Source organism: Perognathus longimembris, chromosome 24 (genome assembly GCF_023159225.1).
Source record: "Perognathus longimembris pacificus isolate PPM17 chromosome 24, ASM2315922v1, whole genome shotgun sequence".
In the NCBI taxonomy this organism is placed as follows: domain Eukaryota; kingdom Metazoa; phylum Chordata; class Mammalia; order Rodentia; family Heteromyidae; genus Perognathus; species Perognathus longimembris.
In genome coordinates, this window is record NC_063184.1 from 31331403 (window position 1) to 31344311 (window position 12909).

The 12909-nt window shown below is 43.4% G+C and overlaps 1 protein-coding gene and 1 non-coding gene across 2 annotated transcripts; both read right to left on the minus strand.

Annotated features, from left to right (window-relative positions):
- Positions 1-421: 421 nt before the first annotated feature.
- Znf330 (zinc finger protein 330) lies at positions 422-12258 on the minus strand. The gene is made up of 10 exons (XM_048333603.1): positions 12140-12258; positions 11076-11197; positions 8519-8538; positions 8352-8422; positions 6361-6440; positions 5141-5267; positions 4338-4442; positions 3376-3422; positions 2048-2165; positions 422-1159 (listed from the first exon to the last, which is right to left on the minus strand). The coding sequence occupies exons 2-10, from the start codon at positions 11193-11195 to the stop codon at positions 885-887; spliced, it is 963 nt and encodes a 320-aa protein (XP_048189560.1). The 5' UTR covers positions 11196-11197; positions 12140-12258; the 3' UTR covers positions 422-884.
- LOC125341732 lies at positions 9074-9201 on the minus strand. The gene has a single exon (XR_007209070.1). It is a non-coding gene; the product is annotated as a small nucleolar RNA SNORA40 (small nucleolar RNA).
- Positions 12259-12909: the final 651 nt, after the last annotated feature.

Genomic DNA, 12909 nt, shown 5'->3' on the forward strand with positions numbered 1-12909 from the left:
CGGGTTGGATCCACTTTTCTTCTAGCACTACCTACACTATCCCGGTCCGTGGCAATCCAAGGCTGCTGAGAACTGTTAATTCTGTCTACCACCAGTGATGGTCTACATTGTATTTACGTCCACCACACAAGTCATCCTAGCTACCTACTTTCATATTAGCAAAACAAGATTGGAATACTTCACAAAACAAACTGAAAAAAAACAGGTTATAAAACTATGAAAGTGAATATTAGATTTGGATAGAAGTGGGGCTTCCTGGTTAAAGCAATACTGCAGCAATGTTTCTGGAACCCTGGACCTGAACAAGAGCAAGGTCACCCACATGTAGGTACTAACAGGTCCTATAAGGACATACACTGTAAAGAGGAAGTGTGTTAACTGCTAAAGCATACACGATTCCTAAGGTAACAGGAATATTTAATGAAAATTTAGAATATAACATTTATTCTGTGGACAGAAATAAAGGGAAAGATACAGAAATCAATTTTTCCCATTACAGTTTATAAAATCAGACACAAGGAATCTATAAGCAGTGATTTTTTAAAAAATAAAAGCAGTAATTTAACTTCAAATAAATATATTACCTTTCTATTCTTTATTCTGGTGTTTATGCATGTACTTGGCAGAACCTACTAGCTTACTGAAATCAACAACAATCCAATCCATGATACTTCATTTGCCTGGAACAACAAACGACTTACATTTGAAATTTGTTTTCTTATGGTAAAGGTGTAAATCTGAAGTCATTATAAGAATGCTCCGCCCACTCCTGGGCCTAGTGTTTCCTCTAATGCACAGAGCCGCGTGGTGGCATTTTAAACATCTACCTGGGACTCCTCAACCCATTCTGTCTCACACACGGCTGCCAGCGACGAGCCACTCTCCTAGTTCTCCTGCTCCTCATAGTGAGCGTAGCCACTGGCATAGGTCCTTCCTAAATTCAAGTTAGTAAACAGATCTGAGGACTCAACATCTGAATCCTTCCCGCCTTCATCTTCGTCCTCTTCATCCTCCTCCGCGTCATCTTCTTCCTCTTCCTCGTCGTGGAAGCCAGGCGCACCGTAGTTATCAGAGGAAAGGTTCTTCCAGTACGCATCATACCCAGAGGCTCCGTCTCCCTCCTCACCTCCCGTCTGCCTGCCAAACTTCAGAGAGCGTGCTGCGAGACAGACGGGCACAGGCTGTGTTAGTTCCGGTGGCTACACCACCCTCAACTTCTCCTAGGTAGTCATGAATGTCATCTACACTTATCCGATTCTTATCTAAAGGTAGGTCAGATTTTCTGAATTTTTTCACTTAACAAATCTATACTACAACCAAGATTACAGTGTTGTCTCATTAAATCTACCAAGTTAGAAAAAGTTACTCCAGTAAAAATTTTCCAAAGACAGTCATACTAAAGTTCAAAATGCCCTCACCTGGCAAATTAAAACCTCATCTTTGAATCATACGAATCACAAAAAAATAGCTGACTTCCAAGCATTATAATTTTAACTTTTTAACAGACGTCCAAAAAACAAACCAATTCTTCATTTCTTCAGCCTTAGTAGTAACTAAAATTTGAGAGCTGATTAGTAAAATATTTTTATCTAACTACATGTATAACTTCATCTTTGCCATGCAGAATTACATGTCTCTTAAGCAAACATGAGTTTACTACTGGAAGTATGTGTGTTGCCGTCTTATTTCTGCAGAGCAAGGCTGCCCTCAGAGCACACGTGGTGTGGACTGCACAGGCCCCAGGAGCAGTGGGACTGCACTCAGCCTCCAAGGCCTGACCACTTCCAACCCCTGCAACAGCCACCCGACCCTTTAATGAAGAAGCCTCAATACAGACAAGTAAGGTAAGAACCAAATACCGAAGTGAATTCTGGTATACTTCTTCACTCTAACACACATATTCTTAAGCTACAAATCCTACTTACTTATGAGAACGTATCATCGTTTCAAACTGAAGTCGAGGTAATAAGGGGGGGGGGGGGGAGATAAATAAATGAACTTCTACTGAGCAAGTATCACTGCCCTGGTACCGTAACGGTAGCCTTACTTGACATGCTAAGATCCTTGGTCTCCTGAGTTTCATGTCCACATTTAGGGCAGGGAGGTCGTTTTCCCTTTTCTTGTTTAAACACCTTGCTCCTTGTATGTTCATCACAGAAACAAGCCTAGTCAGGAAAAGTAAAATAAATATCTTAAAGAGATACAAAAGATCATCAAACAATATTTCAAGGAAATATCCAGGTATTGGTTTTTTTTTTTTTTCTGATGTCATTTGTTCAGAGGAATGGATTGTGCCAGGACCCCTAATGCAAGGCAGAGATGTACTATATATGGAGAAACAGATGAGGTACATTGGTTCATTTGTACACATGTGAGAATTCACAGGCCACAGGTTGGCAGCTTCTTTATCCCCCGAGTCCAACAGGGGAGGGAGAGGCTTCTGGGCATTAAGCACAGAGAAGTGCAAATGAGAGGCACCGCACAGATAGTGGACTCCTAATAGGGTAAGCAGACTGAAGCAAACCCAAGAGTTCCAGGCAAAGAAATGGCAGACAACTTAAAAACATGAGAGCATTAAGACTTCCAACAAATGGAAAGCTGTTTGGTAGAATTCATGCAGAGTTGTTAGAGAAGAGACGGCGTAGGAAGAGAAGCACCACAGAACTGTTCCCAAGACAGCATCTTTGGCCTTTGGTGTATTTGACAGCAGAGGCTATCTGGAGACAGCCTGAGAGAACATAGAGAAGCTTCACTTTATGCAAAATCTTCTAAGCAGGTACCTCCCACATTTCAGTCAGAATGTTCTCATAAACATACTGGGGTATAAGAAAACATAGTGAGCTAGAACTCAGGAGACAAGAGCACTAGGGACAACTACACTGTGATATGGAAACCCAAATGGATGGCCAGTGAAAGTTGCTGTGTGTTCTTCAATTGTACATTTTCAGCAACCAGTCAGCCAGACGTGGTGATGCATGGCTATCATCACCCCAACACTCTGGAAACAGAAGCAGGGGGCCGGCTTGAGCTACATGGCAAGTTACAGGCCAGCCTGGGCTACATCCCAAGACCCTGTGTCAATCCATCAGTCATTTTTTTCTTGTAAAAAGTAACAGAATTAAATAACATAACTTTATAACTTTAAGGTCCTTTATAAATTGCAGCCATAGGTAAGTCAAAAGCCTGGTGGAAAAGCATAGGAGTGGCTCAAGTGCTAGCCTTGAGCAAAAGAAGCTCAGAGACAGTGCCTCGGCCCTGAGTTCAAGCCCCAGACTGGCCAAAGGGGGAAAAAAAAAGCACAGGATTCAAGACAAAAATCTCAACAAACATACCATACCAAACACACAAATAAGCAAATAAAACAAACAAACATACCTTACAACGGAGGCACGAATGCTGACCAAGCCGATTGCATGAAACACCTGTGGAAAACAGAGTCTTCTTAAAATCCTGACTGCTCAGTTCTTATTTTCTTCTTTGGTCTTTCATGGAATCCTTCATTAAATCACCAAACACTCTCAATGGGATCACAGGCTCATCACTGCCTACCTTTTAGACTCAACGTTATAAAAACACAAGGCTCCCAAGCCCCCAGTAATTTAATGTTTATATGTACTAGAATAAGCACCAAGCTGAAAGGAGGTATCTGGGTTTCAGAGTTTTTCAGTGATGGTTAATTGTACTGTAATGATGGCTAGGTGCCAGGCCAGGTACCACAGGTTTTTGTGTGAATTTGCATTTCAACTTCTTTCTTTTCAGAAGGGAATTATCTCTGACCAACCATGGTATGGCTAGCTCAATCAGTCATACTTGTTTCAACTACTAAATACATGGCACCTGTGTACATAAGTAACATACGGCAAGGACTGGCACTCACTATAAATTTAAAGACATAATCTCCAGGGATGAGGCCAAAACGCTTGTACCTTTAAAAACATCTGGAAGTCTTTCCAATGCACTCCCAACAGCAGGAACCAAGCAGAGGTGGTCTCACCCACTGAGGGTATTCAGGAACCAAAAGAGAAGGGCGGTGTTTGCTTATGATATTAACTTTAAAGGGAGGGGGGGAGGCATTTGGTACTGAACAACAGGAATGTAGTAAGTGCTACCACATTTGGTAAAGCCCTCAAAAGGAAGAACTAATTCAACCAACATGCCAGTGGCATCCGTGTTGAAAAATTCAGGCCTGTGTTCTGTTTTTCTGGAAACAAAATGGGTTTATGAGTTTCCACGAAGTAGCATTTAAAAAAACTAAGAATTTTAATCTTAAGTTTAACATTTATACTAGTTAGAATCTTAGGTTTAAAGAATGTTTAATATTAAAAGAAACAACTTACATTTAAATGTTTCTGCCTCTAAAACTTGGCAGCTGGCCTGATGCTCAAATTGATCATCTTCACAGAGAAAGTTACGACAAAAAGAACAGCTGAATATTCTACCTCCTAAAGGATAAACATAAAACCCACAAATAAAACATGATACAACTCCAATTTAACAACTCTCATCTATAGAACTGTCTAAATAGAGGGCAAGGGATTTCAGAGACATGGCAAAATTACGGTCATTTTTGTTCAGGTAAGAGCTGGAATAAAACTGCTAAAATGCTTCACACTGAGCCATGTAACAGTGGTCCCTCCCTCCCTCGTTTGTAGGGATTGAAAGCTGGACCTGGGCACTGTCCCTGAGCTCTTTTTTTTGCTCAAGGCTAGCACTACCACTTCGAAGCACACCACTACTTCCAGTTGTCTGAGTAGTTTAGTTTACTGGAGGTCAAAGTCTCGTGGACTGTATTACTGCCTGGGCTGGCTTTGAACCACAATCTTCAGATCTCAGCCTCCTGAGCAGCTAGGACTGCAGGCGTGAGATGCTTGCATCCAGCTCTCCTCGGCTATTTCTACCATAGTCTCTGCACTCAGACTGCCTGCTCCGCAGCAGCTCCTCTCTTTACCTGCTTAGATAAGCAGCACCAGCATCCACTATGACAGCGAGAGGAAGTCCCTACGCAACTCAACTGATCATCAAGACACCGTAGGTAAGTAGAACTAAGAATATCCTAAAAAAAATAGTGCGCAGCATTCAGAATACGTACAAGTCAATCTTCACTTACTACAGTTAGTACTGCTTACATTTAACCACTCACCGTGGTCCCACACGCCCCGCTCACACTCAACACATTCCGCGTCCGTCAGCGGGCAGGCACAGGCGTGGGTACTGAGACATTTCCTGCCATGGCAAACCCAGGCTTCACAGAAGTCACATATTGCACCCTGAAACCAAAGGACATCACCTGATCACTGTCACGTGACCCAATGCAACCACCGTGCAGCTGCTGGCAACCATCACGATCGTACACATTAAGCTGTTTATCAACCGTCAGTGAGAACTGTCAGTCTTACTAAAGAGACACTAATAAAAGGTAGTCCTCTAAAACTTCACCAACGGGGATGGATCCGAAATATGTAAGACTTAGCTACGCTCAGGCACGCTGGCTCACACTTGCAAGCCCAGCTACTTAGGAGCTGGTCCAAGTCCAGTTCAGGAAAAAGAACAAGACCCTATCAGAGAGAGAACGAAAGCCAAAAGGGCAGGGGTGTGTTTCCAACAGGAATATTTTTGTCTAGCAATATAGAGTTCAAGTATAAGATCCTTCTCCACAAAAAAAGAAAAAAAATCAGCTACAAATCAAAAGAAAAATAAGCAAAGGAAAATCTACATGCTTACTCTAAGGTTATTAAATGAAGCAAATGAGCTGTAAAGGTTGCCTTAGGAATCAACCCTAAATCAGGTAAGATCTGTAGCCCATAGTTTCATCTATAGCAGTTCCTGAAACTGAACTAAAACTTTAAATACTGAGAAAAATCCTTCTAATTTTAAAAAATCCTTCTATTTTTTAAAATGTTTAAAAATGTGAGTAGTTTATAAAATAATCACATAGCCTTTCTACAATACCAAAGAAATACTTAAATTCTTTTTTATCTTAAAAGCATTTTCCCCCTGTATCATTGAATTATTTTTGTGCGGAAAAAAAAAGCAATATATATGGAACTGAACTATATTCTTCAGTTCTATTTCAAGGTAAGACAGTATGAATGTTATTGTTCAGTAACACAATGGCATTTAAATATGAAGAGACAGGAAAAATCTAACAGGTATAGATGATTATTCCTTTATAAATAAAAAACATCAAGTGACATCTACTGTGTTTGATTAAGGCACATTAGAAAGGTAGCATTGAGAAATTAATTGATTAGCTGAAGCAAGATACAAAGCACTGCTGTTTAGAAAAACATAACCACGGGTGGAATGACATTTTCTTGTCCTGGAAAGTTACAAGTCTAAGAACACCAACAAGTGGCTTACCACCATGGCAAGGCCAGTACTATATATACCAGCATGCTTGATGACGCAGTCTGAAGACTTCATCATGCATTTCGTTTTTCCTGCAGGACAAAGAAATTTGCACTATGAGTCCTGGGAAGATATACATGAAAGCATTTAATAACTCCTCTTTTGATCTAGCCCAATTCCTAGGGAATTTTTTTCAAATGGAATGAAATCAGCACCTTGTACTGCTAATATAGCTACAAAGAAGATCCACAAAAAGTGGATATAATTGAGATCTCAGCGATCTGAGTCAGCTCTTCTGAGATTAAAAATATATCAATAAGGGGCTGGGGATATGGCCTAGTGGCAAGAGTGCCTGCCTCGTATACATGAGGCCCTGGGTTCAATTCCCCAGCACCACATAGACAGAAAATGGCCAGAAGTGGCGCTGTGGCTCAAGTGGCAGAGTGCTAGCCTTGAGCAAAAAGAAGCCAGGGACAGTGCTCAGGCCCTGAGTCCAAGCCCCAGGACTGGCCAAAAAGAGAAATCTATCAATAAATATGTTAAAAAAAAAAAAAAGGGCAGGATATACTAAGTAGATTTATAAGCAAATGCATGCACATACTAGAATCAGAAATTGCATTTTATGCTCTGAAATTCAATAATCACTTCAACTGTTTAAAAACACAAAATTTTCAGTAAATCAGTAAATGGAAAGTGCACTGACATACAGGCACAACAAACCCAAACCCAGAGACACTGAAATACAAAACTTTACTGATGTCCCAATAAAACCTATTTTCTCACTCTACATTCACTTGTCCTTTATAAAATTAGGAATTAAAACCAGCAATAAAATCTTATTGAAGTAAAAAAATAAAATAAAATAATAAATAAATAAATAAAACCAGCAATAGAGAATTCCACCTCAGCTAGTTTTGTCATTAAGTACAGAACTAAAAATACATCTTCAACAGCTAATACTGCAACAAAAATATCACATCTAAAAAATAACTCTCTGCCAGGTACCACCAGCGCTAATGCCTGTAGTAATCCTAGCTACTCAGGAGGCTGAGATCTAAGGACTGCGCTTCAAAACCAGTCTGAGCAGGAAAGTCCATAAGACTCTTATCTCCAATTAAGCACAAAAAAGCTGGAAGGGGAACTGTGGGTCGAGTGGCAGAGCACCATCCTTGAGTAGAAAAGCTGAGGGACAGTACCCGGCCCTTTAGTTCAAACCCCAAGACTGGCAAAAAAAAAAAAAGTCACCTTTGGTAATACCATCCCAAAAATAAAGGGGCTATTTGTCCAAACAAAAGACAGGTTTCATTATGACAAGTCTTCAGAACTTTCAGTGTATATACAAATGTCATAATCTCCTAGGTGGGAGTGACAGGCTTTAAAGCCTCTAAAATTCCTCAAATGTATACCATCAATCAATCAATAAATCCCAAAATGCTTAGCGTGTTAAGTAGACTGTGAACACCACTTGAAAAACACCCAGCTAATAAAACCTCCACCTATACTCTGAAACTAGATACAAGCTTCAATTCAGTTCAGGCACTTGGGAATACATTTGAGGAAATTCAAGTACCATATGATAAGCACCAAAAAAATCTGATCAAAATATCAGAATAAGGTATAATAAAGTTATTCGCAGTGGTCAGTCTAGTAAGATTGTGAGCAGTGCCAGCAGAAAGCAAAATTTAGAAAGGTAAAAACTGTATCAGACTATTTTTAAAATACTGTAATTGAAAATTCAAGATTCCCACATGTATGGTCCAAAATGTGCTACTTTTAATGTTCAAAATGTGTTGAATGTAACTCATACATTACTAAAATTGGTTTATAATATGTATTTTAAACAGTTATTTTCTGGCAATGTATCTAAGAGTCAAAACTAAGACCTGATGTTTGTAGAAGCCCAAGTAACATTTTACAGGTTATTTTACTAAAGGTAAACATAACAGTAATGGACTCATTGGTTCAAACTTATGAATTGTCAACCTAACTTCTTAGATACTTACCACACTGTGCACAGATTGGTAGCTTCTGGACAGAATTACAAAAGTAGCAAAATGCTCTGTTCTTCTGTCGCCTTGTCGTGTAAAATAAAAGTTTGGATACGGTAAATTTCAGATGAAGGGTAAGGGAGACTTTCATTACACGTAGACAGAAAAGAAAGTAGAATTACCTCTGACACTTGTCACATTCCTGTAAAATATAAAAACATGCAGTATTACGTTTTCTGCTGCTGGGAAATGCAAACTTACCGACTTTATATAGGCTATGTCGCCCACCATATTTTAACTTAAACAGAAGGACCCCAGCCCTCCAGCCCCACCCACATGCACAGCATCTGCGCAACAGTCAACAGCAAAGGTACGCTACACAGCTCTTCTCTCGAGTGACTGATCCACAGGCCGAGGAAGAAATGGCATCATTTCTTTCATCAATTGTTTGCTTTTGTTCCTGCCAGTACTGGGGCTTGAACTCAAAGCACCTTGCACTCTCACTCCATTCTTTCATTCCCAGTTGGTGTTCTACCACTTGATAGGAATCTAAGGATCCGTCTGTCTGGGCTGGCTCCATGCCTTGATTCAGTGCTCAGCATAGCTAGAATCATAGGCTTCAGTTACCAGTGCCTGGGCTTTTCACTGTTTTGTTGTTTTTTTAGCTTTTACATCAACTTTATTCATAGAGCCAACTCGTGTGAGTTAAACCCTCACGGTGCCGACTTTGTGGGAATGATATTCCTTCTTCCGTGTACCAAAATCTCATATTCAACAATGAGTTCCAGATTGCAAAAGGATTTACTGTTTGCACCTGTCTGTAAGGCTTGTTACAAAACTAAACAAAGACACAAGCACAAGTGCTCCTGTTGTTGTTTTTAGGAAACCGAAATGACAGAACAAATACAAGCAACCAAAAAAAAAAAATCACAATTCTGTGTATTCCATAATCTTAACATTGAAGCACAGCTTTAAAAATTCTCCCTATCACATCCCCAACCACTTTTAAATCTTCCTGGCCTATTCTCTGTATAGACTCACTTCACTCTTGGTCAGTCTATCCCAAACATGTCTCGGCCCCTCTCTTCTCCATACTCTTATTTGTCCTAATATTCTTCCTCTAGTCTCTACCTGTTGGACATTATGAAGCGTCTCCATATACACTCAACTTCAGCACTTCTTACTCTTAAGAAATACACTGTACCTTTACTGACATTCTTATCAAGATCTAGTTCTTATTACACGTTTACATATGCCAGTTGCTGTCTGTCTAGCACGTTCTCTGGAGTGGTCCCTTCTGTGCCATGTAGTCCTATTTCCTTATCCTTATGAATATTAGTCCTGGGATGGAAAATGACTGTTCAATCTATTGAGAGTTCCTTCCTCTCTTTACCTAATCATATGTAATGTGATACATATAAGCTACCAGTAACTGACGCCAAACAAAGACAACTGGGGAAAAAAAAACAACACAGAATAAGCAAGAAGAGGGCTGGGGATATAGCCTAGTGGCAAGAGTGCCTGCCTCGGATACACGAGGCCCTAGGTTCGATTCCCCAGCACCACATATACAGAAAACGGCCAGAAGCGGCCCTGTGGCTCAAGTGGCAGAGTGCTAGCCTTGAGCGGGAAGAAGCCAGGGACAGTGCTCAGGCCCTGAGTCCAAGACCCAGGACTGGCCAAAAAAAAAAAAAAAAATAAGCAAGAAGAAACAAAAGCAAAAACTAGAGCCCCAAGTTGCCCCAGGTTCCAACTGTCTCTCCAGTGTGAGCTATATCCTTCCCCTTTGTAGCTACTCCATTAACCATTCAAATAAACCTGTCTTTAAGATGGATTGCTGTCACTTATTGCTAAGCCTTTCCTAAGAAATATGTAACAGAACTGAACTAAATAAGCTTACAAAAAGATGGGTCACATCATGCATCTATGTATCCCCAATAACGGAACTGAAGGCTGGGAATGTGGCCTAGTGGTAGAGTGCTTGCCTCCTATACATGAAGCCCTGGGTTTGATTCTCCAGCACCGTGTATACAGAAAAAGCCAGAAGTGGGGCTGTGGCTCAAGTGGTAGAGTGCTAGTCTTGAGCAAAAAGAAGCCAGGGACAGTGTTCAGGCCCCAAGTTTAAGCCACAGGGCAAAAAAAAAAAAAAAAAAAAAAAAAAAATCCATGCCCAATAACGGGACTGAGCTACATAAGCTTATGGAAAGACAGATTACTTCCATCTATGTATTTCCAACAGCACCTACGAGAATACCTAGCAGAGAGCAGATGTACAATAAATGTATGCTAACTCAAGGCACATAAAGCATCTTATGTCTCATGGAAAGTAAAGGAGGGGGATAATGGAACTAGAAGCAGGCAAGTGTGGAAGCCAGGAGAAAGCAATAAATCTGAGAAACGTGGCTAATAAAGGAAATCATCTTTTTGCTTTTTCACAATTTTCACTGTTCAAAGAACTTAACAATTATCAAGACTAATCTATTCGGCACAGACCATTACAGTCATAGAACAGGAAGCCAAAAGACAAGTTAAAAAGTCAAAGAGTTTAGAAAAAGCAAATGAATTAAATGAACACTTGAGTATTAGTGAAAACAGTGAGGTTTCAGATTCAGCAATGAGACAAATGCAGGGGTGCTCTACTCACATCAATCTTTATCAGATAATACTTCAGAGGAAATGCTTCCAACTACTAACTGCTATGTTTGTTAAAAAAATAATAATAACGAGAAAAGTTCTTACCATGGAAGCATTGCAAGGGTGTTTGGCCAAATCCACAGTGCTTCTGGAGGCTCTCAGCTGTTTTTCTCGTTCTCGGCGGTTTTCAGCCTTTTTCCTGGCTCCCGTCTTTTTCTTAGGCATTTCTAAAAGAGAACAGAAAACATTTACTATCTCCACAAACTAAGAAATAATATAACAAAATGTTCCTAAAAGTGTTCATACTCTCCTAAAACTTTTTAACTAGTCATTCGGTGGACCCTTTACTAGCACTTTATTAGCACCCTGCCCCACCCCCTCGATTTTGGCTAGTAAACTGGGGCGTAAACTCAGGATCTGGGTGCTGTCCCTTAGTCTTGTTTTGTTCAAGACTGGTACTCCACCACTTGACCCATAGCTCCATTTCCAGCGTTTGGATGGTTCAGTGAAAAGGGTCTGTCCCAGACTTTCTGGCCAGGCTGGTTTCCAACGCCGGCCTTCCGAGTAGATGGGATTTACCAGCGTGAGCACCGGCACCGGGCCGCGAGCACGTCTTAAGCCTTTAATAGGAGATGGGGCGCGTGCTATTCCAAATAGAGCAAAGGTGCTCTGATGACACCGGGGGGGGGGGGCAAACAGATGGACACTGCGGTTCCCGGCGCTGAGCGTGCCGCCCCCCACCCCCGCCCACCACGCTGGAAACGTGGAGCGAGGGCTCCGGCCGGGGGCTCACCGGCCGCCGCTCCACCCCCGGCCCCGGCCGCGCTGCGGTCCGGCCGGAACCCGGAGGCGGCCAGGGCTCCGGCGAGTGGGCTACGTCCCCCACCCCCACCAAGGCGTGGCTCTCCCCCCCGGGGCGGCCCCCGCGCGCCCACCCCACCCCCGGCCTCGCCCAGGGAGACCCAGGGGCCCCGGCCCCCGCCGCCCGGAGGGGGAGGGGGAGGGGAGGGAGGACGGAGAGGGCGGGCGAGGGCGGGGGGGGGAGAGGGCGGGCGAGGGCGGGGGGGGGGGACGGGGCCGAGGTGCCCAGCGTGGCCGGGGGCCGGCGGGGGAGGGCGGCCAGGACGGCCAGGGGCCCCGAGGGGCCGCGCCGCACGCGCGTCTCCTACCTCGCGCGCTCCCGGCCGGCGCGGCGCGGCCCCGCTGGCGGCCCCGGCTGCCTCAGTCTCCACGCCGAGGCGCACGGAGAGCGGGGGTCCGGGGACCCCGAGACGGCACTCGACCCCGACTCTCCCCTCCCGCCACGACCCTCGAGGGGGAACGCCGCCGCTGCTCGAACTCGGGGAGGCGGGCGAAGCCGGCTTCCGGCACCGCGGGAGCACCGGATATCCGCTTGCGTCACGGCGTCCTTCCGCAAGCACGCACGCACGGAACGAGACGGGACACCCGCCTTGGGACACGCCCACTCTTCGAGGGCGGGGCTTGGCTTCCGGAAGGGAGACCGGAAGCGTGGGCAGAGGGGCGGGGGGGGGGGGGGAGGAGATCCCCCGGGAGGCTGAGACCTGAGCATCACTCAGGTGGGCGGAGCCAACTGGGGCCGGAAGGACCAGGAAACTCAACGCCAATTAACCGCCAGGAAGCCGGAAGTGGGGCTGGGGCGCCAGCGGAAGGGCTCTAGGCCTGGGCCAAGCGCTCAGTCAGGGTCAGCACCGGGGTCCTGAAGGAATATATATATATATATATATTCATATATGTGTTTGGTATGTATGGTATGTGCATATGTATATATTATAATGTATGTGTATGTATAACATCCATATGTATACATGTCTATGTGATATGTGTACACTTACATACATATGTAATATATATAAATATCTCAGTGGATGTAGCTCTGGGGGGTGGGGTGTGTTACAGGTGTGAGCAATGCAGAGCCAGA